The sequence below is a fragment of the Peromyscus maniculatus genome, chromosome 1, assembly GCF_049852395.1.
Source record: "Peromyscus maniculatus bairdii isolate BWxNUB_F1_BW_parent chromosome 1, HU_Pman_BW_mat_3.1, whole genome shotgun sequence".
Classification (NCBI taxonomy): domain Eukaryota; kingdom Metazoa; phylum Chordata; class Mammalia; order Rodentia; family Cricetidae; genus Peromyscus; species Peromyscus maniculatus.
In genome coordinates, this window is record NC_134852.1 from 203,031,266 (window position 1) to 203,051,740 (window position 20,475).

General features: G+C 37.5%; 1 protein-coding gene across 7 annotated transcripts in view; it reads right to left on the bottom strand.

The window, feature by feature from the left end:
* Positions 1-20,475, bottom strand: part of Sorcs1 (sortilin related VPS10 domain containing receptor 1) — a 537,652-nt gene that overhangs the window by 72,475 nt on the left and 444,702 nt on the right. For all 7 annotated transcript variants that reach the window (XM_006983296.3, XM_076563275.1, XM_006983299.4 and 4 more), the window contains exons 15-18: positions 20,357-20,474; positions 18,691-18,821; positions 15,554-15,667; positions 1,326-1,497 (exon numbers count right to left, since the gene is read on the bottom strand). In XM_006983296.3, coding sequence (XP_006983358.1) covers positions 1,326-1,497; positions 15,554-15,667; positions 18,691-18,821; positions 20,357-20,474 — 535 coding nt within the window. The remainder of the gene's footprint in view (positions 1-1,325; positions 1,498-15,553; positions 15,668-18,690; positions 18,822-20,356; position 20,475) is intronic.

Genomic DNA, 20,475 nt, shown 5'->3' on the forward strand with positions numbered 1-20,475 from the left:
TGGTTGGGTCTAAGTGGCTGTGGTACTGGCGGGTGAGAGAGATTTGTCCTGACTGTGGGCCAGGCAGGAAAACTCTAGCTACACTTGTATGTACAATTAAAGAAACAGAGGCCATGAATTTGAATATGAGTAAGGGAGGTACGTGAGGTGGGTTGGAGGGAGTAAATTGAATGGGGTGAATAATATAATTACAATCTCAGAAATAATAGGAATTATAAGAAAAAATACGTATGGTTTTGATTAAACATACAAAACAATCCTAAATTCTTCATCTTCCCCTCCAGTCACACTCCAAATCCTCTGAATTCACTTTTCCAACTCTTACTCCTTGTCCTGGTTTTATTTGCTCACTTTACAGAAAGACTGTGTGTAACTGTAAATTTCTTATGAATGAGTATTCTTAAGTTCCAACACAATCACCTGAATGAGAATGCACATAAGTGGCCATGCATATGCCAGGCAACTCTGCATATTAAATATTGAGGGCCACTGGCTGTCAAAAGAGTAAGCTGGAAGTCAACCTTGTATACTTTGGTGCTGATTTCATTAATTCATTTTGAAATACTGTTATCTTCATCAAGGTCAGTAGGAGGCTGGCTGAATTTCAGTATGCAGAAAATGTAGTTGAAGATATGATAGCCAAGTTTGACAACTGAGGTAATTTATTTAACACACTTATTCTGAGAAACCATCTACCTAGTTCCAAGATGACAAGTTTGCTTTTGTAAAGTCTAAGTACATAGAACACATTTTTCTTTTATTCACCACCTACATCATCAGAAATTTCAGACAAACACATTTGTCAAAGAGTAATCAGTGCTTATAATGATATCCTCATTGTGTTACTAAGATACAAAGTCTCAACTGTCAAAAACATTATACTAATTTATAACTTAGTGCTGTATTTGATCAGTATATTTAACTATCCTGTTGTCTTTGGAAAGAAAAGCAATGATGTTAGGCTGAGAGAGGTAAAAGCACATCCTTTTTTCACTTGGTTAAGTCTCTGTGTTAAAATTTTCTGGGGAAACCATTCACACACTTTGAGAATGTATTCTCTTAACAATGCCAATAAGATAGGGTTAGATCCAAAGAGAGCCAATGATGGAAAGGACTGAAAACCAATCTAAATGGAAAGAAGTTGGAGAATGTATCAGGGAAAGAGAGATGATAATATCAGACATGAAGCTGAAAGTAGAATAAAATAACAAAACTGCTTGCAACTAAAACTTGAGAATGTGAACAAGGATATTTAAACAAAGCCATGATTTGGTCAGAATGTCACTTTCCCTACCGAGCAGAGAACAGACAGGAGTCAGCCTTACCTCTTCCAGTTGCACCATGAGAGTGACATTGTGTCCTTGCTCTGCTGTCAGTTTTCCATCTGCCGTGACGATCCGGAGGCCTCGAGGAGCCTTCCCTGGACACTTCTGTGGTTTGGCAGTATACTGTTCTCTCACCCCATCAGTACAGTTATTGGAGACCACCTTCCTATACCTATGTAATAAAAAAATCACAAGTCATACATCAATTCATGTAACTCATAATGCTGAAATTTTAAACTAGACCTATATCGTAGCATGGGGACCAATAACTTCCTAAATGCCCTTGTTTCATGTTGCTAGACATACTTGGGATGATTCATATAAAGTCCCTGTTATTGTAGAATGTCTTCCATAGGTTCATTTCTACGAATATATGGTCCCCAGCAGGTGGTCCTGCTTTGGGAGGTGGAACTTTTTTGCAGGCAGCCTAGTTGGGAAACTCTCACTGAGGGTGAGCCTTAAAGCTGATAGAACTCTTTGATTCTTGATCAATCAAGGTGTGAACAAGCTGCATTACAAGCTCCTACTGCCATTTATTCCCTGACATGAGGAACTAACTATATCTCTCAACCTGATAACAAAAACAATGCTCTCTTACTTTAAGCTGTTTTTAATTATATATTTTGCCACAAAGACAAAGAAAGTAATGGACACAACACCCAACATCAGGAAAAACAGACCAAGAAAAATACTACCTCCAATTAGCATTTTCATGGACTTTTAAAAACTATATTTTTATTTTATTTATTTGTGTGTGTGTGTGTGTGTGTGTGTGTGTGTGTGTGTGTGTGTACATGAGTGTATGTATGTGTACCACAAGCAAGCTCCTGCAGAGACCAGAAGAGGGCACCAAATCTCTTGGAACTGGAGTCACAGCTGGTTGGGAGCCACCTCTCTAGCTAGCCATAAGCTTCTTTTAGTCATCTACACAACAGATGAATCATTTCTTCATTGGAAGGTGTGAAATATGCACAGAGGTGAAAGACATGGTCTCTAGTATCACTATGTTAATAAGCAGTTGAAGATACATAAAGAGATACTTTAAATGATAATTCAAAGAATACATAATTATGGACTAGGAAAATCACTCTCTTTTGCCCCTTGTGTACACATTCCATGACACCCAGTGAGACATCTATGATGGCAGATAGTAGCAAACTCTGGAACTAGTATACTTTTTTCCCTATAAATGAAGATTAATTTATAAATTAAGCATAACAAGCTACTAAAATAAAAATTAATGGTAAAGTAAACACCTATAATAAAGAATGTCATAAAATTTGTGTGAGCATGAGTTTTCTTTCAAAATATTGTGCTCACAACTTTGATGATGATGTGAAAAGATGCTATGTGTATGATAAGACGAAGTTATGGGAGTGATGCAGACAGAGAGAGGCATACAGAGTTGGGCAAGAGTTGATCCCAGAAATCAACACATGCACCATTCATCCTTGTGATTTTCCATCCAGACTGTAGTTGAGCCTGGGTAGCTAAATCTGTGGATAGGGGAGAGAAAGGATAAGTGTATGTATATATATATATATATATATATATATATATATATATATATATATATATAACACGGCTATTTGCAATTCAGAGAAAGGATAGATTATTATGGGTATGTGACTCAAACTGAAGCTAAGGGTATCAGTCGCAGCAAAGGTCAGGAAAACATGACAAGATTTGGTAGTATCTACTCATTGTTTTATAAATGTCTATTCTGATTAAACTCTGCAAGCCTTATTCTGAGAGGCTTAAATATTTTCAGCCTGAGTAAACCCACTACACTATTGCCTTCATTCTTGGCTTAACCTTAACAGAAACAATAGATCACTCTACAAATTTATCCTATGTAATTCATTCTACCTGTAGTAAATTAAGTTTTACTTAATTTTATGACAGCATCCTTAAGAACTCTGAGGTTCTATATCACCAACTGTAGTTTGTGCAATAAGTAGTTTAGTCATGTATGTACATGATTTCCCAAACCTATCTTTTTATGGTTAATACAGAGTTCCAGTTAGAAACTATTATACACAGCTTCCCACTGTTCGAGATTAAAGGTTAGAGAGTAAATCTTTAAACTGGCATAGATAACACGTAAAAGAATGAACAAACTCCACAGGTGCTCCCTGTTAAAGTCTGTTCATTATATCACTGATAGTGGACTGGACTTAGCCTGCAGGCACTTTTCTAATCCATTGATACCTAGCAAATATGCTTTCCTATATGTGTATGGCTCCAGATTGACTACTTAAAACTAGGGCTAAGAAACAAATGAGATGCTTTTTGTTAAAGATCTTCATACACTGTGGATTAGGATTAAGTTGATAATTAACATTTAATTCATTTTGTGGTATAGGTACAAGATTAAATGAATTAAAGTACAAAGATTAAATCGGTAGGTGCCCATGAACTATTACCAACTATTTTATTTAAAAATATTATGACTTCACCTTCCCACTCTCAACCTGTATGGCATCCAGTCAGCCTCAGGATATGTTGAAAATCCCCTAAGCCACTACTTAATGCTCTCTACAAACATTCTACCTCTCTGAACTCTTTCTCCCAAGCAATCTGATTTGGCTCCAGCCAAATCTTACTCACTAATCCCTTAGAAAACATTAGTTTGTTCCTCCATGCTTCACCTGCTGCCTAGAGCTTACCCACCCTTTACAAAACAGCTTGCCTCTTACTCTTTCAAAAACAACTTCTTGACTAGAATGGGAAAATAGGAACAACAAGAATACAAATTCACATTTACAGAATTATCCCTGTGCTCTTGCTATGGTACAGGCTCTCTGCATGACTTCCCTCTTTTTTTTTTTTTCAACATGCCCTTAGTGAGGAAGCCATTGCTATCATTCCAAATATGCAGATAGATTAACTAATATTCTCAATATCATGCAGTGAGGGTCCTGGACCACTGGTCACATAAGCATATTCTTTCTGTTCTACTATATTTCACTGTCTCTTTAAATGGAGTTAGATTGATCCTCTGACCTCTTAAGTCTTAAGTATTTATTTATATGCTAGTAACTCTTGCATGATTTTCCTCCTATCTGTGACATTTTAGTGTAAGCTCTTTGATAGTCTCCTGGTATCCCAGATGTATGCAAGGCTAGACAACAGGGGGTGCTATGGATAGAGATAGCTCTATATGCTGTGACTATGTTGCTCTGATTGGTTAATAAATAAAGTGCTGATTGGCCAGTAGCCAGGCAGGAAGTATAGGCAGGGCAAAGAGAGAGGAGAATTCTGGGAAGTAGAAGGCTGAGTCAGGAGATGCTGCCAGCCACAGCCACCATGAGAAGTAAGATGTAAAGTACCAGTAAGCCACAAGCCATATGGCAAGGTATAGATTAATAGAAATGGGTTAATTTAAGATATAAGAACTACATAGCAAGAAACCTATCACAGCCATATAGTTTATAAGTAATATAAGTCTCTGTGTTGTTTATTTGGGTCTGATTGCCTGCAGGCCCTGGCAGGACTGGAGATAACTCCAGCTACACAAGGAGTGCATTCTGGCATGACCACGTATCTGCTTAAATGCTGAGATGCCTGAAGGGTAGTAGGTTATCACCATTGGCTCAAACACCTCAGCACTGATAATAAAGGTGTGTGGATTCCATCCTCTCTTAATTTTTCCACACCTAAGGGTTTAACATCTAGACCAACGGGACCTCCAAATCCTTTCATTAGCATTAAGATCACTGTCCATTGAAGTGGTGTATTGTCATGTCTGATACCAGTTTAGGTGATCATAAATATAGGCTGGCATTAAAAATAAGAGAGAAAGAAAATCAGGGCAGGTGAGAAATATTGAAGAAAATGCAGTAAAGAAAGAAACTCTAGTGTAAGTATTGGAAAATGGCAGCATTCTGGTACCAGCAAAGGTGAGAAGAAATTGATCAGCAAGGTCTTCTGGGATAATTATTATAACTCAGTGTGTTTAACTGTAGCAAAGCTCTGTGCAAATGGAAGGTGGTGAGGATTTTTAATTACTTTGTATCTAAACACACCTGTGGCTCTGCCTTGGCAAGCAGCTATAGAAGCCTGGGCTCTTCATCATCACTGGCATCATCAGAGACAGAACTCTCCTTTTGTTTGCTGCTGTTCTGACCAATCATCACTCAGGCTTTCCCAAATCCTGTAGCTACAGGACTCTGCTTAAATCCAAAGCACGAATCTATCCCTCTGGGAATCTGCCACAGAGAAGACTATTGGCGATTTTTTTTTAATGTTCATTAAAATCCATTCTGAAACCATTATATATCTTGGATGAAAATGACATCACATTAGCCCTACCAGACCTGTCCCTGAAATCTAGAAGAAAATTGTGTAGAAATACAGAGTTAATTTTCTCAAGTAAGCACACACCTGCTTTTTGCATCACAGAATGGTTCTATTTTCATCACAGCAGCTGTCCCTGGGTCTGAGTTACATAAATGAATAATGCATTTAATATGTTATTAAATGGGGCTGCTACCTCCATAATAACAAGGCAACTTATGATTATGTTGGACCTGAGGTCTGAATATTACAGGGATGCATTTAGTTGGTAAAGCATTCTTCAATCTGCCACAAAGAAAAGTGCTTTGTAATGGCAAGGGAGTCTTTTTTACAATTACTGAAAAGGAAACATTCTGTAAATGTGCCTTTGATATTACCTGTGGCTCATCGGTAGACAGTGTCTTATTACTCCAACAACCACAGTTCCAGCTATTTTCTTCCTTCCCATCGTGATATGCCTGCCTAACCTTCTACTTTGTACTCATACTTTCCTTGATTTTTACTTTCTATACTGCTTGACAGTCTTAAAAGAAGAAGGCCATATATTGTCTTTGTGAAACTAAAACTGGAAAGAAACAGTCAAAGCAACCATAGTCCATGATTTTTCAAATTAATATTTCTCCTGTGTGTTTATAGCTATGTTAGTGAACTTCAGATGTTTACAGCCTGTATAATAAGATGACATTATTGTCTAAACTTAGCATATCTTGATTCAGTATGTCTTTATTCTTTAAATCTTTAAATTATGGGCTATAATATTATGCTTTGATCCATGGAGACATGGTAGAAAGATAATCAGGATAGTAGCTAAGTCCAGTATTTCACCAACATACCTAACCTTTTGCAGCAAGAATGTCAAAATTGAGGATCTTCTTTTTAATGTTTATGTCCATTGATAAATGTTACTCTTACCTTTAATCAGAGAAGCCCTCCCCCTTTTCCCCATTGAACTCAAGTGATTGTGAGGCAGACTCATGGATGTACTGGATGCTAGGAATAAGTGGCAAATGAGTGCTTGACTTTAAAGTAGACCTTTGTGATATTCCGGTAAGTCTCATAGAATCCTGTACAAGAGTGAAGGAATGTAAGAGCTAGAAGACGGATAGGACTTCAGAATGCTATCTTCATGCAAAATAAATCCACCTAAATCACTAACTCACATTAGCTTCCAGTGTCTGCACTGTGTCCCTTCAACACTTGAGTATGGATGAAAGAGGGGCATTGAAGGCCCTAGCTCTAATTATATCTGATAGATTCAGGAAAAGAGGGCACCATTGCTTTGCAATGACTACCTACTGACTCTATGGATAGATAATTACAATAATAATAATAATAATAATAATAATAATACATAACTCTAATGGATAGTTCTAATTCAGTGGCCAGTCAGATAGATGACCCTGGTTAAATTAAATGGGTCACAAATAAAATCCAAAACTCATGGATTTGAGAAGGGGATTGATGGAGATGGTGAGGGAAGGTTGGTAAGGTTTTGATAGAGGTAAGGGAGGGTGGAAGGAGAGAGTTATATATAAAATGTATATGTGTATGGGACTGTTTAAGAACAAAATTAATCAATGAAAAACTAGTTTCAAGAATATTTTAAATATGTAATATGTAATCACTAACTATGGTCAACATGTAGTGCAATGGATCACTACAACTTATTTCTTCAAACTATTTAAAACTTTGGGTGCTTTAACATTTGCTTTTTAACTATCCTTCTCTGTACTCACAGCCTCTGGTAACTACCTTTCTGCTCTTAGCTGCCATGAGATCAAGGTCTTAAGATGTCACATGTGAAGGAGATCATATAGCGTTTGTGTTTCTGTTCCTGAATTGTTTCACTTGGCATAATGTACTCGAGCTCCAGTCTGTTGAAAATGGTAGGGGTTCAGTCTCTTGATGAATTGATAGTTTTCATGTAGCTCACAATTTGTTTATTAACTCATCTACTGATGAGTATTTATCTTGTTTCTATATTTAGGTATATTGTGATTTATGTAATGATTTAAGTAATCATGAGAACACAATTTTCCCTTTAGCATCCCACAATGCAGTAATACCATTTCTGTATATCCTTGAATTATTTGGGGGGAATTTTATAATTTATGAGTGTCCATAAATTGACCATAGGAAATTCTAATCTGAAAACTTTAGACACCTGTTTGTTTTAATTTCAACTTTCCCTGGTGATTTTAACTTGCAGAGGCTAACACTAGTGTTTTAAAGTCAAATTGTTGCATTTAAAATGAAAGCTCTCAAGAACATAAACATGAAAAATTTACTTAACCTCTCTAAATCTTTAGTACTTTTTCCTATGACATAGGGACAGGCAACTGCAGAATATTTTGGTAAATTTCTGAAAGAATGAAATAACTAACAAGGTGTACTTTAATCATTCTTAGCTTGTAAGACATTCTATGAAATCAATTTTCTACATACACGGAGAGACTCATTCTAGCAGTCCTGATCATGTAGAGAAGCTTGGATAATACAGTTGTCTTTTTTTTTTCACGTGCCCAGGAAGGAAGATGTGCTGGCTAACAATGGAGCTCATAAATGCATTCTTCCTAGGTCCATTATTCTGTAAGTATTCAACTTTCCATGCATGGGAAGGAGATCATTTTAACTAGCCCTGCCTGCTGTCTGTCTCAGGGCTGGGACATCATTGCAGAGAATTCCATTTTTAAACTTTATTTTATTTTATGTATAAGGGTCTTTGCCTCCAGGAGTCTGTGCAGAGTTCTTGCAGGGCCAGAAGAGAGTTACAGGAGATGTTTAAATATAATGGAACCTTTGTCCTATGTAACAACAACTGGTGCTGCTTTTAACTTTTAAGCTATCTCCCAAGGCCACTTCTTTATTTAAAATTTATTTTCATACATTTTAATTAATATGTATAAGGAAAATGTAAGGCCTAGGGCGAACAACCCTGGTCAGGAGGGGTAAGCAATAGAATGATGTAAGTAAACTACAAATGGAGTAGTGATAAGCTATAAGGTATGTGTGGAAGTAGGGATAAGACTAGAAACCTAGCCAGAAAAGGATATAAAAGATGAAGCCTCAGAGCTCGTCAGGCCCTCATGCATGTATGCACGTGAGACGAATCTCCTCTGCCAGAGATGTGAGATCCTGTCCCAAGTGCAGATGTGGCTGACCTGAGGAAGGCTGACCCAAGATCCAGAGGAACAGACGTGGCGAGTCCTGACCTGTACACCTAGAGAGGTACTCCTGCTTCCATTTGGAAGACAGGATGAATAGTGCTTGTAATCTTACTGTGTGAATAAATGAGTGTTATACCAAGTCTGAATCAAGAGTAATTATTCCTCCCCCGTAACCAGAGTATGTGTTCGCTACTATGGTGGTATTTTATTTGTACTGAAATGTGATTTTATTTGTATGTTAATAAATAAAGTTGCCTGGGGGTCAGAGATAATAGCAATCTATAGCAGAGCTGGGCATTTGTGGCGCATGCCTTTAATCCCAGCACTTGGAAGGCAGAGCTGGGTAGATCTCTATGTGTTCAAGGATACAGCCAGCATTGGAGACACACACCTTTAATCTCAATACCATAGAAGACCTGGAAGTCTCTACAGACAGGCAGTGATGAGGCAGTCATGTGTTTGGGTTTACAACCAATGAGAAGGCAGAACAGAAAGACTATATAAAGAAGAACAGACAGGAAGTAGCTCCTCTTTTGGAGAGGTCTCTTGGCTGAAGAGGCTAGCTGCAGGGTAAGGATCTTAGCTCTGATCTCTTGGCTTTCTGCTTTGCATTTGTTCTGTGTATCTTATTTAATAAGATGGTTCGTTATATCTACATGCTACAATATGTATTAAATCAATTTCCCCTTCCTTGTCCTCTCTCCATCCCTTCCCAAATTCTTCCCTTCCAAAATTTCTTTCTTGTTAAGCATGTGAGAATATGTGTGCACAAATAAATGAATAAAACCTGAAAAAAAATCATTCTTAGCACAAAAGCAGGCTGGTTGGCTCAGTGGACAGAGTCTTTTCTGTAAACATGAGGACTTGAGTTAGAATCTTAAGCACCCATGCAAAGAACAGGCATGGGTTGTCCTACTCAATCTGCAACCCCATTGACAGGGGCTCACAGACAGCTGGGTCTGAGAGCTCAGTAGAGACAGATTAGCTGTAATGAAGTGATTCCAGTTCAGTGTAGACCCTGTCTCAAAGCAATGGAGGAGAGAGAAACAGAAGGAAGATGCCCAATGTCTTGCTCTGACCTCCGCATGCATTTGCATAAGTAGACACACTGCATACTCATGTGAATATAAAATACCCACACACCCCCACAAACACACCCACACACAATATAGCAATATTGTTTTAGAAATTTTCAAATATCAAAATATCAAAAGTTAGTAAGAGGTTTTTTATATATGTATTAAATATTACTTATTCTTTTTTAAAATGTAAATCCTTATTGTAAAGACCATCTTAAGATCAAATCAATCATGTCTATAATTTCATAAAATCAATCAAAATTTCTATTCAAGATATTCACATTAAAAAAATGCTGAGGTTCAAAATAAAGGTCCATAACCTGACCTCTCCTTGGTTTCCCTTGCTTCAGCTCTTTCTGTTGCAGAGTACTTCCTATGCTAGGCAGTGAGAATGCTACCTGACTCCTTTTACCCGTGTTGATCACTCTGAGCAGGATGTTCTATCCCACTGCCATTCATCCTTAGCAGGATGCTCTATGCTCCTGTCATTTTGTGAATCATCCTTTCAACTTCAGCTCCAATGTCATGCTTTTCTGTGAACTCACTTCTTTCCATTCGAGGAATTTATCTCATATAAGGACCAAGGTAAAAGTACAGCTCTAGGTCTTGCTGTCCCCCAGGTGGGCTATACTGCCGCTGAACAATGATGGCTACAATGCAGTACAAAAATAAAGGAGTTCCAATGACTGAAATGCACTTTGTGCCTTTCCTTGAAGGGTGGCTCTAGACTTATTGTGCAGGGAAAAGAGCAAGCCTTAGGGAGAGGGAATGAAGGCTAGTGCTGAGTGGAGTCTATGACAAAGTCTGGAAATATTCGCAGACTTTAGGAGGGTAGGTATACAATGAGAAAACAGCAACGTATACATGTTCATGACTGTAAATGAAAGGATCTATACATTCACAGATCACTGGCATCAGGGAGATGCAGCTACACTAGCATGGCTTGATAAGCATGACTGAAGCTGTTTATTTCATTCTCACGTCTATAGAGACTGAAGGAAGGCAGTGTGGTGAGGACACAGACTGTTTCTTTCTCTGTGAGGATGGAATGCATTTGGTACCCAAGGTGGCAGAACTTTTTGGCAGCTATTTTCAATATGCATATGCAACCAAAAATGGGCACTTATGCTTTAATAAGGATGTAATGTGACAAGGCTTTATTAGTAGTGAAATGTGTCCACAAGTTAATAATGATCATACATAGCAGCCATGGCATCTCTATTTAGAAAGAATGGATTTCTGTGGCTGACAGAGGCTTATTTTTTCATGTTTTTGTTTGTTTGTTTGTTTTTCCAATGCAGTGACTCCCAGGACTTTTCCTTTAAACCAAGTGTTCGGACATAGGAATTGGGGGCTTGATATGAGCCATAGCCAGATTTAGGTGGACAGTTAGTTTTATTTGTATTAAATAGTACAGAAGCACAACTCAATTTGGAAAGTAATAAGAATTCAGCTTAATTTTAAAGAAAGGTTTGATGAAAGAGTTTTTATGGACACACTTAACTAAATGACTTTCTGGAAATAGTCTTGAGTGGGACACCCCAAATCCACCATCTGAGTCAATTTGTTCAACTAATTCTGATAATATTTTCCTTCCTCTTGAGCATAAACAGACCAAATTTTACTTTTGAATCATCTCAACCAGTTAATGAAATGCCAGTGATGAAAGCATCTCAAACTATCTGCTATGGTACATTTTTTTCATAACAGGGAAAGGAGAGACAGATTATGGAGTTGCCCAAGGTCACACAATGAACTAGCAAAGCCGCAGTGTTATAACACCTATGAGGGAATCTGTTATTCCAGGGTTATTGGTATGGGTAGGAGCAGTCACATGAAAAAGTGGGTCTCCACAATGGTAACATGCCTCTTATTCATTTCCCAACTACTATGCCATCCCATGAAAAGATGAAACACCTCATTCAAGAGACAACTTCATAGCATGTAACAATTATTTTGTATCCACTGTGAGTCTACAGGAGTCTTGGCTAGGAAACAGCTACACAGGCTCCTGCAGGGATCATTCTGTAAATAATGCAAGTGATTTCCTTTCCGTGGACTTTCAATGCATGCACCACTTTTAAGGCTAATTATTCTCCTTGATGCACACCGGCAAATCTTACAGAGTGTAGATCAGACAGAACATCAGGACCCCCACAGTTCACCTGGAATAGTCAGTTGGGATCGCCGGAATTTCCCCACAATTAGACTAGAAATAGAAATTACATGGGAACAGCACATTACCCAAGGTCTGTGTCTATGGCGGGTGGAGAGAGGATTATATTTATAAACACAATATTTTAAAAATATCTCAGTATACGGCAATAATATGAAAGTGATTCTTTTACTTGAATGTATATGTGGTGTTTTATTTATGGACCTACTAAATATTTTTTATGTAGATACTTCACTTATATTATTTTTTAAGTTATCCTCTTGAGTAAACAACCCTATTATACATTAAGGAACTAACCATGAGCAACAGTGTTTAAATATTATTCCATGAGGGATTAATGGCTCCTATAAAAGAAAGCTTTATAGATAGAGATTTCTATACACATTATTTTGAACACAGCTTGAAATATCTCCAACTTAATATCAAGAAGAAATCTGTCCCTTAAGAAAGTTGCCTAGCTTAGAAAAAAACAATCCCATCTCCACTGTAACATGAAATAAGCAATGTCTTAGTAAATTTAGCAACTTAAATTTTCAATATGCCTCCTGGTTCCAAAGAGTATAAACATGACATTTATAACCAAATAAGCCTGTGCATTCACAATGTGAGGTACATAGAAACTTTGCTGGAAGGGGAAAAAAAAGAGGTCAGAGGAGGCTTTAGGGCTATCTGCTTATTTATGTAAAAGAAACCGATGAGTGTGGATTTCATTTTATTTGAGACAAAAGAACCTTTTCAATAATCAAGCAAGCTAGTTATCTGCTCTGTGTGGTGCCACTTCTGGTTTAATGTGAGTGGTACATCATGTCCTAATCAGGTGACTTTATGACAGTGTGGTGGCACATTACTTCCTAATCACATGACTTTATTGGCCTTTGGAGATAGCTATTTCTGGTTTAGCAGATGAGAAACTGCAATGTAGATTAAATGTGCCACTGACACAAACACTATAGTGGCCATTAAGGATCATGCATGTCTAGAGTAAACATTCACAATAAATAAAAGTTTTTTTCTTCCTCTTTTAATCTCCTAGTCTAGAGAAATGATTAACTGGTAGCTATAAGTGTGATCTGTATTTTGTAATGATTGTCTCTAGAACTTTAGACTACATATTCTCTGTACAACACTGCATTTAATCATAATGTAAAAAGAAAACCTATTCCCATAGGTTAAGAAACCAAGGCACATAGAAACAAACCATATGCTAGAGATCACCACAAATAGCAAGACACCCCTCTTTTGAACTAAATCAAACCTCTTGATGATATTTAACTCTCAGTGCATTTCAGGCAGAGAGCCTGTTTCAGCCTCATTGCTTGAATTCTGGCTGTGATAATGTGTGAAAGTTGTAAGAATAAAAGAAGAAAGATACAAGGAGACAACAGTGGGAAACACAGCAGAGAGTTGCTGATGGGTTGCTCCACATGTGGACATTGGAAACCCTGACATCACTGGACCAAACCACAAAGACGGAGGACACCTAGGTTCAGTTTCACTTATTTCCTTCATATTACATCCATCTCTTCTATATCCTGGCTATCAGCTTTAAAAAAATGTGAAGCCATTCACCTCTACACAGTCAAGTTGATTTAAAAAAAAGTTGGTAGGTATCTTCTCAAAATAACATTTTTAGTGGGCATAATAATATATATACTATGCTGAAATTTTCCATCCTGGTGAATTAAGTGAACCTTGAAACATTGATCTATACACAGAATAAAGAGCTTATTCTAAAAGCAGACTAACTATTTATATAGAAAACCATTTACAAATAAATAAATACGGCACAGACTTTACTTCATGCTTCCGATTGTGTTCTCAGAGGTGGGGTGCTCAGAGATTTGCTCATTAGCCTTAGCTGTGATTAACCTTTAACTAGAAGACCTCACTAAGCTCACATTCTGAGTGGCTGTCTGCACTCTATGCTCTGCAGCCAGACAAAGGGTGAGACCATTAACTATCTGGGAAGCAACAGGTAGGTCAGCCTGCTCTGTCAGGCTAGTCTTATGGTCTGGAGTCTTCTGCATTTCATCCTGCTATTCCAGACTGCACACTGACTAGGCCTGAGGAGAGGTGCTAAAGGTGGAATTGGAGGGAGTTAGTGTCAACTTGGTTACTTAATTCTAAAATGCTTCCAAACAAAGGTGTGACATTATCCTCCAGAAAATAACTCATGTGGATCTTGCCACCAGGGTCAGTCTTATTATTTATTTAATCTGAATTGACCTTTCTCAACTGTTCAACTTGGAAAAGAATCATAATTCCCCTTTCTTGCAGTTTGCCTTGGCAGAATTCACTGACGTTGGATTTTCAAGAGGAAGATAGTAGATTGCCACGAATCTCTGTCTGTGGGACTCCTGGGCAGCATGTGAGCAGGACCTAATTTTTTATCTTTGTGAGAGAAACAGGGCAGTGTCAGATATGTGAGTCTAAGAAGAAACCAATTGGCTGAGTGTAATTTGCTCTGCAAGCCAGAAGAAATACTTCCAATTAACAAAAGAAACCTGAATTAACTTGAAGTGTTTTGAATAATAAGGAATGTGGTAGAGACTGTTAATTGTAACTTGTTTATAGTGGCAGGAAAAACAAAAACAAAAAAAGAAAACAAGAAACAGAATAGCCCAAATGTTCATGAATAAAAGATAATTAAATAATCCATTAGTATTTAGTAGGATATAATAAAAAAGGGATGAAAGCATCCTAATCAATTCAAATTTGGAAAGATGCTTAAGATTCATTTTTGAATGAAAAAGGAAAATTAAAGAACAGCATACCTAATAGCAAATCATAAGACAACAACATTCCAAGTTGGTTTTATGTGTTTTTGAAACAATTAATCATGGAAAAATGCAAAGAAGTGTTTGAAAACCCACATAATATACAGATCACAGCTGCATGGGAAATGGGACCAGGATTGAGGTGATGAACTAAATTGGATTTGTAAATATAGAAAACATATCTGCATATTTCTTTTGAAATTAAATCTGTGAACCAAAAAGCTTAAATATCTTGGCTGGAGAGACAGCATGCTACACAAGTATGAGGAAATATTAGAGTTCAAATTCCCAGCACATATGTGAAAAGCTAAGCATGGTGACACATCTCTTTAAGCCCAGCTTTGCTAGGGTAGAGGCAGACAAATCCCTGAATCTTATTTGCCAACCAGTATAGCTGACTTGGTGAGTTCTACATTCAGTGAGACATACTATTTCAAAAAATTCAGTGAAAAGCAATTGAGGAAGACACATGAGTTCAACTCCTTGCCTCCAAAAGCATGTATCCCTATCACATGCACCTACACACATACATGTCACACAAACACACAGACACATGCATGCTAAACATTTAATGGCAGCAATACAGTGACAAGAAACAACATTCTATCAAGAAATGTATTATGTTATGGGAAAACAAGTCTGGTCTTTGATTAGAAGGAAATATGTTGTATAATACTTGCTCATTAACATAAGAGGTTGGCCCATGAAGGCCCCTACCATAGAAACTCACCCAGTGCTGTTGAGGTAGCTCTGTCCCAAGCTGCAGTCTTTTGATAGTGAGGATGGGTTGAACCAAAAAGCTGGCAGGCATTGTCCATTACTATGTCTCTCATAGCCATAGTCACTGTTAGGGAAATACCCAAGATAAAAAATTTTGTCAGAGGCAAACTTACTCAGGACTATTTCATTTTAGACCATAGCCAACTTCTAATCAGTCAATAAAATGAGCATTTCCTAAACCAATGTTGTCTAAAAACTAAACATTTTTTCTAGACTTTATCCATTACTCAAGAAAAAATTTCATAGAACCAATATTCCCACTTAAATGCCTTTAAGATATAGGAATGATTAGTTCTCATGTAATTAGGACCAGTAATTAGGAACCTGACAGTGTCGGAAGCTTGAAAACATCATTGCAGAGGTTAACACAGCCACATGTGGCACAGTCCCCATTACCAGTGATGTCTTTGGGATGCTCTTCCAAAACATCTGGTTGTAACAAGCAGAGCACAGCCAGGTTTCTCTCTGTACAAGCCATATGCTTCAGAGTTACAGCCAAAAAGAAAATGCCCTTCAGGAATATCTCAAGCACTTCCCCAAGGAAAAGTTTTGTCCTCCGCAGTTAGCAGTGCCAGTTGGTACTAACTGCCTAAAATCTTGCTTCTGCATTAAAAATGCTCAAAAGAATTTTCTCTCAGCCTCTATTCATTCTTGTTTCCAAGGGCTTCTAATATTCTTGGCATTTGGAAGATGAATCTGGGCATAGAAAAGGACAACAAATTGTACCTCTACATGCACAGACAAATCACAGGCAGCAATGGGCAAGCATTAGTATGAATTGGCCCATCTTTGTATTCGAGGTGAGATACTGGCACATGGTGTGCATGGAGGGAGAAATGGGCTCAGCCCCGGGGGCCTGTCATTAGGCAGCTGGAACTGAGAATTCTGTACACACCCTCTGGACTAGAGCCTGGTTCAACACAGCACGAATAAGAAGACTACAGAAGAGCCTCTTCTAGAACACCCAGAGTTCCCTCCAGGGAAATACCTTATAAAAGCTGGAGAATAACAAGGAGCATCCAATGACAATATCTTTCATTATATTACTGTCATATAAGATTTATAGATAATCTAGCTACTAACAGAAGCCCAACAAGGACATGGTGAGCCTTCCAAAATATTTTCAGACACCATGCAGTCACAAAACTTCCATTTGAGCAGTAAATCTTACAGTAGTACTATGTAAGACTCATGTTCTATTCTTCAGAGCACTGTTCAACCTGAGGAACTGGTAACAGACTCCAGTCGCCATTGAATTCAAGGATCTGAACCAGATGAACATGGGGGCTAGTCAAGGAGGGAAGCCTGGTTAATTTCCTTACCTTGTGTTCTTTTGGCCTTGAACAAAACCAAAATATTGGCTTAATTTGAAATATTGTAAGAAAAAAATTCAAGGCAGAAAATATTTTCATGAAAAAAAGCAGGATATTTGGGGTATCTTGCTCCACATTCTCTCTCTCGTTGTTTGAGAAAGGGTTTCTATGTGTAACAGCACTGGCCATCCTGGGACTCATTCTGTAGACCAGGCTGGCCTCAAACTTATAGAGATCCACCTGCCTCTGCCTCCCAATATCTGGTATTAAAGGTGTGTGCTACCATTGCCCTGCCTAGACTTTTCATCAGAGGTAATTTTTGCTCTTTTTGAAGAATGGCTATTTCACAGTGCCATAGCTCTTCCAGTGATGTATTATGCTGACTTCCTTTGCAAATTCGCCTTCAATATAATAGATGATCAAGAATTGGCTAGGCTTCAGAAAGATGGATTGATGGATGACTTAAAATCTCAAGGTAGGTATTCTTGTGAGTATCTTCCTGAGTGTCAGTCCCAAGGGCAGGGCAGAGATAAAGAACTTTTGCTGTTGCAGTTATGGAGCATTGACAGAAGTCCAGATTGGGGAAGCCCCTCTAGAACTCCTGTGAGTTCCACTGTTGATGAGCTCTGATGTCATTGAGCTAAGTGCAAAGAGCTACAGTGCTGTTTCTTGGTTTTCCTTGTTCACCAAAAGAGAAAGCAATGGTGGGTTATTGGTTTAACAACTGGCAGACTTTCTCGGCCACACTAAATCAGGGAACATTTCTAGTGGTCTGTCATTAGAGAAAACTAACTTTTCTGTGATGTGAGATACATGTGTAGACACTGTCTCACATAAATCACTCATATTTTGATGACTATACATATGAGCTGTTATAGGTACACAACTAAAAAATTATAAGAATGAATAATTTATATATGGTTCAATTTTTGAGTGTTTAGCATTTATATAAATATATATTGCTTCTTCTAGTATATATTCTGTGATAGATAAGAAAAATGTAAGAGGGAAAGAGCAACAGAAAATGTGATTGATTACTAGTCTTCATCAATAATTTTTCAATTTAACCTGAACATTAAACACTGACTAAGAATAAGTCAAGAGCATTGTTGGCTCTACAATATAGATTTGTGCTTAGCTAACGTCTGGGAAGAACGCTACAGTTCTCTTTAGTTGATACCTTCCAGAGTCTCTCTGCTTCTCCAGTCTAAATTTAGCTCTATAACCACTCAGATTACAGGGTCAAATTGAGTCCACTCTTGCATTGAGTTTATAAATGTCACTCTCTTAAGCTCTCATAAGCTGGTGTTAGTTGACCACCACAGATTGAAAACTTTCAGGGACAGAGAATTTATATCTTTTGAGGTTATTATGCCTACCAAAGATGCTAGATTCTAGGAAGATTTTATGTAGCACATAAATGTATTTGCTCCTGAGAACTCCAATTACTACTTCCCATGTAGCCATCTAAAGCAGCTCGAGATAGAGCTGACCTCTCCTTCTTCTTTCTGAGAACATATCATCAATATGAAGATAATTGCCAACCATCTTGTAAGGCCTTTTAAAATCCAAAGACGAAACTGCTGGTTTTTTAGAAGATACAACCACATAACTAATGAATACCATGATGTTGCCAAGAAAGAATTTTATAAAAAACATGAGACCTGCCACTTAACCCTAGGTATATTATCACTTTCTCAAATCTAAGGTTTTATTGAGGCTTCACGGATGTCATACTACTCAACAGCTTTGTGAAACAGCTATGGAAGCTCACCAGTCAAAATCCGCCTCTGTACAAACACAAGGCTCAGACTCCATCGCTCCTGCATATTTTCCTTGCATACACTTCCGCTCAGATTTTCGCTTCTTATATATCCTTTTGGCTCCCATGATGCATGCTTCACCCTGTAAGGAGAGAAATACGATGCAAAATTTGAACACATAGACTTCTCCTATTGCATAACAATGTGGTTTGGGGAGATATTCACAAACTTTAATATAACAAAATGCTTTGGAATCCAATTTGTGATATTGGTATTTTCCTTTTGATGTCTATTATGAAGTATGAACACAAAGGCAGCTCCAATAATCAATGCAGATTTTTCTAATGATAGCCATAATATCTTATATTTAGTAAAGTTTTTATTATTATTTTTATTTATTTATTTATTTATTTATTTATTTATTTATTTATTTATTTATTTATTTATTTGCAAAGTGTTAGGCTTAGTGCAATGAAAGGTACACGAGAATGTAAGGTAGCCTGTAACTAAGAAATTGACTGCTAACCTGTAATGATTAGGTTCAGTTTTCCTATAACAAAATACTTATATATTTGGTCATTTATGAGCCCATGAAAAAACATAGTTAAGAAATATAAATACCCATTTTATCTCAATTTGTTATTTTTTCTCCATAACTTTATATCACTAATTGTATGACCATCCACCAGACAAGTAAGAAAGCCAAGTTCAGTCTTTTTCCAATAAACAAATAAAAGCTGGAAGTATCATAATGTGTATGCATTCCAAAGACAAAGACAGCAGCAACTGAGTGAAAATTCCATTGGTTTGCCTCTAAATAGAGTGTGTGTTCCTTGCTAATGCTGCACCCACTGTCAAATATAGCACCTTTGTGTTTCTGAAAAATCAAAGCAGAATTTTTAAAATGTGTTATCCTCTGTCTTTACCGAGGAAACTTACTTTAACTGACTACATTTCACATCATGAGTAAATACATTACTCAGTGTATGGAGTATAAGGTGTTTCAGTTCCTGAATATTGGCACGACTTCTTAGCAGGTATTTCTACCATATCCTTTGAATAGCCTGCAGATTGATGTCTATTGTGGGAAATCAAAAAGAGAAACTCTCATCCAAGGATTTTGATCTGAGATGAATAACTGAGAGGGATGACGTAGGACAGTTTCCTAGTAGCAATTTCTTATTCTTATGCCATGACTATCTTGGAGGAGGCAAGAGCTACTATATACCCCTAAGGAATCACAGAGATGTGGAAGGACTTCTTTGGCGTCACTCACTCAGCATTGGTTGACTGTTTTATGCCTTAGCTCCGTCTGCATTGCTCACTGAAACTGAGGAGCCGTCCCTCATTCTGCGTCTATCATGCAGCCCTATGATATGCTCAGACAAATTATGTTTGCATCTCAGTGCTGAGTTGGTATTTCATTTTGAGGTGTAAATCTAAGCTAAGCACATTTGAATTTTTATATCATTATATCTTAGCATAAAAAAAACAGAAGCAACTTCACAACAGGATATAAATGTTGAGTTAGATTATTCTGTGAGACATAAAACAAAAAAGAATAAAATGGACATTGTGGACTTGAGAACTCCAATTCCTAAGCCGTAAGGAATAGTTGTTTTTCCAAACCTTCCCTGCTTCCTTCCCAGGGTTTAGGCTCATCTCTCTAACTCTTACCTGGCTGTGTAACTGCCAGGGTCTGTAGTCTTCTTCAGCACAGCGTCTATCAAAAATGGACTTGTAATCCACTTTGACCAGCTGCCATTCGGAGCGGTGGCTGAAGTGTCCAAATACTC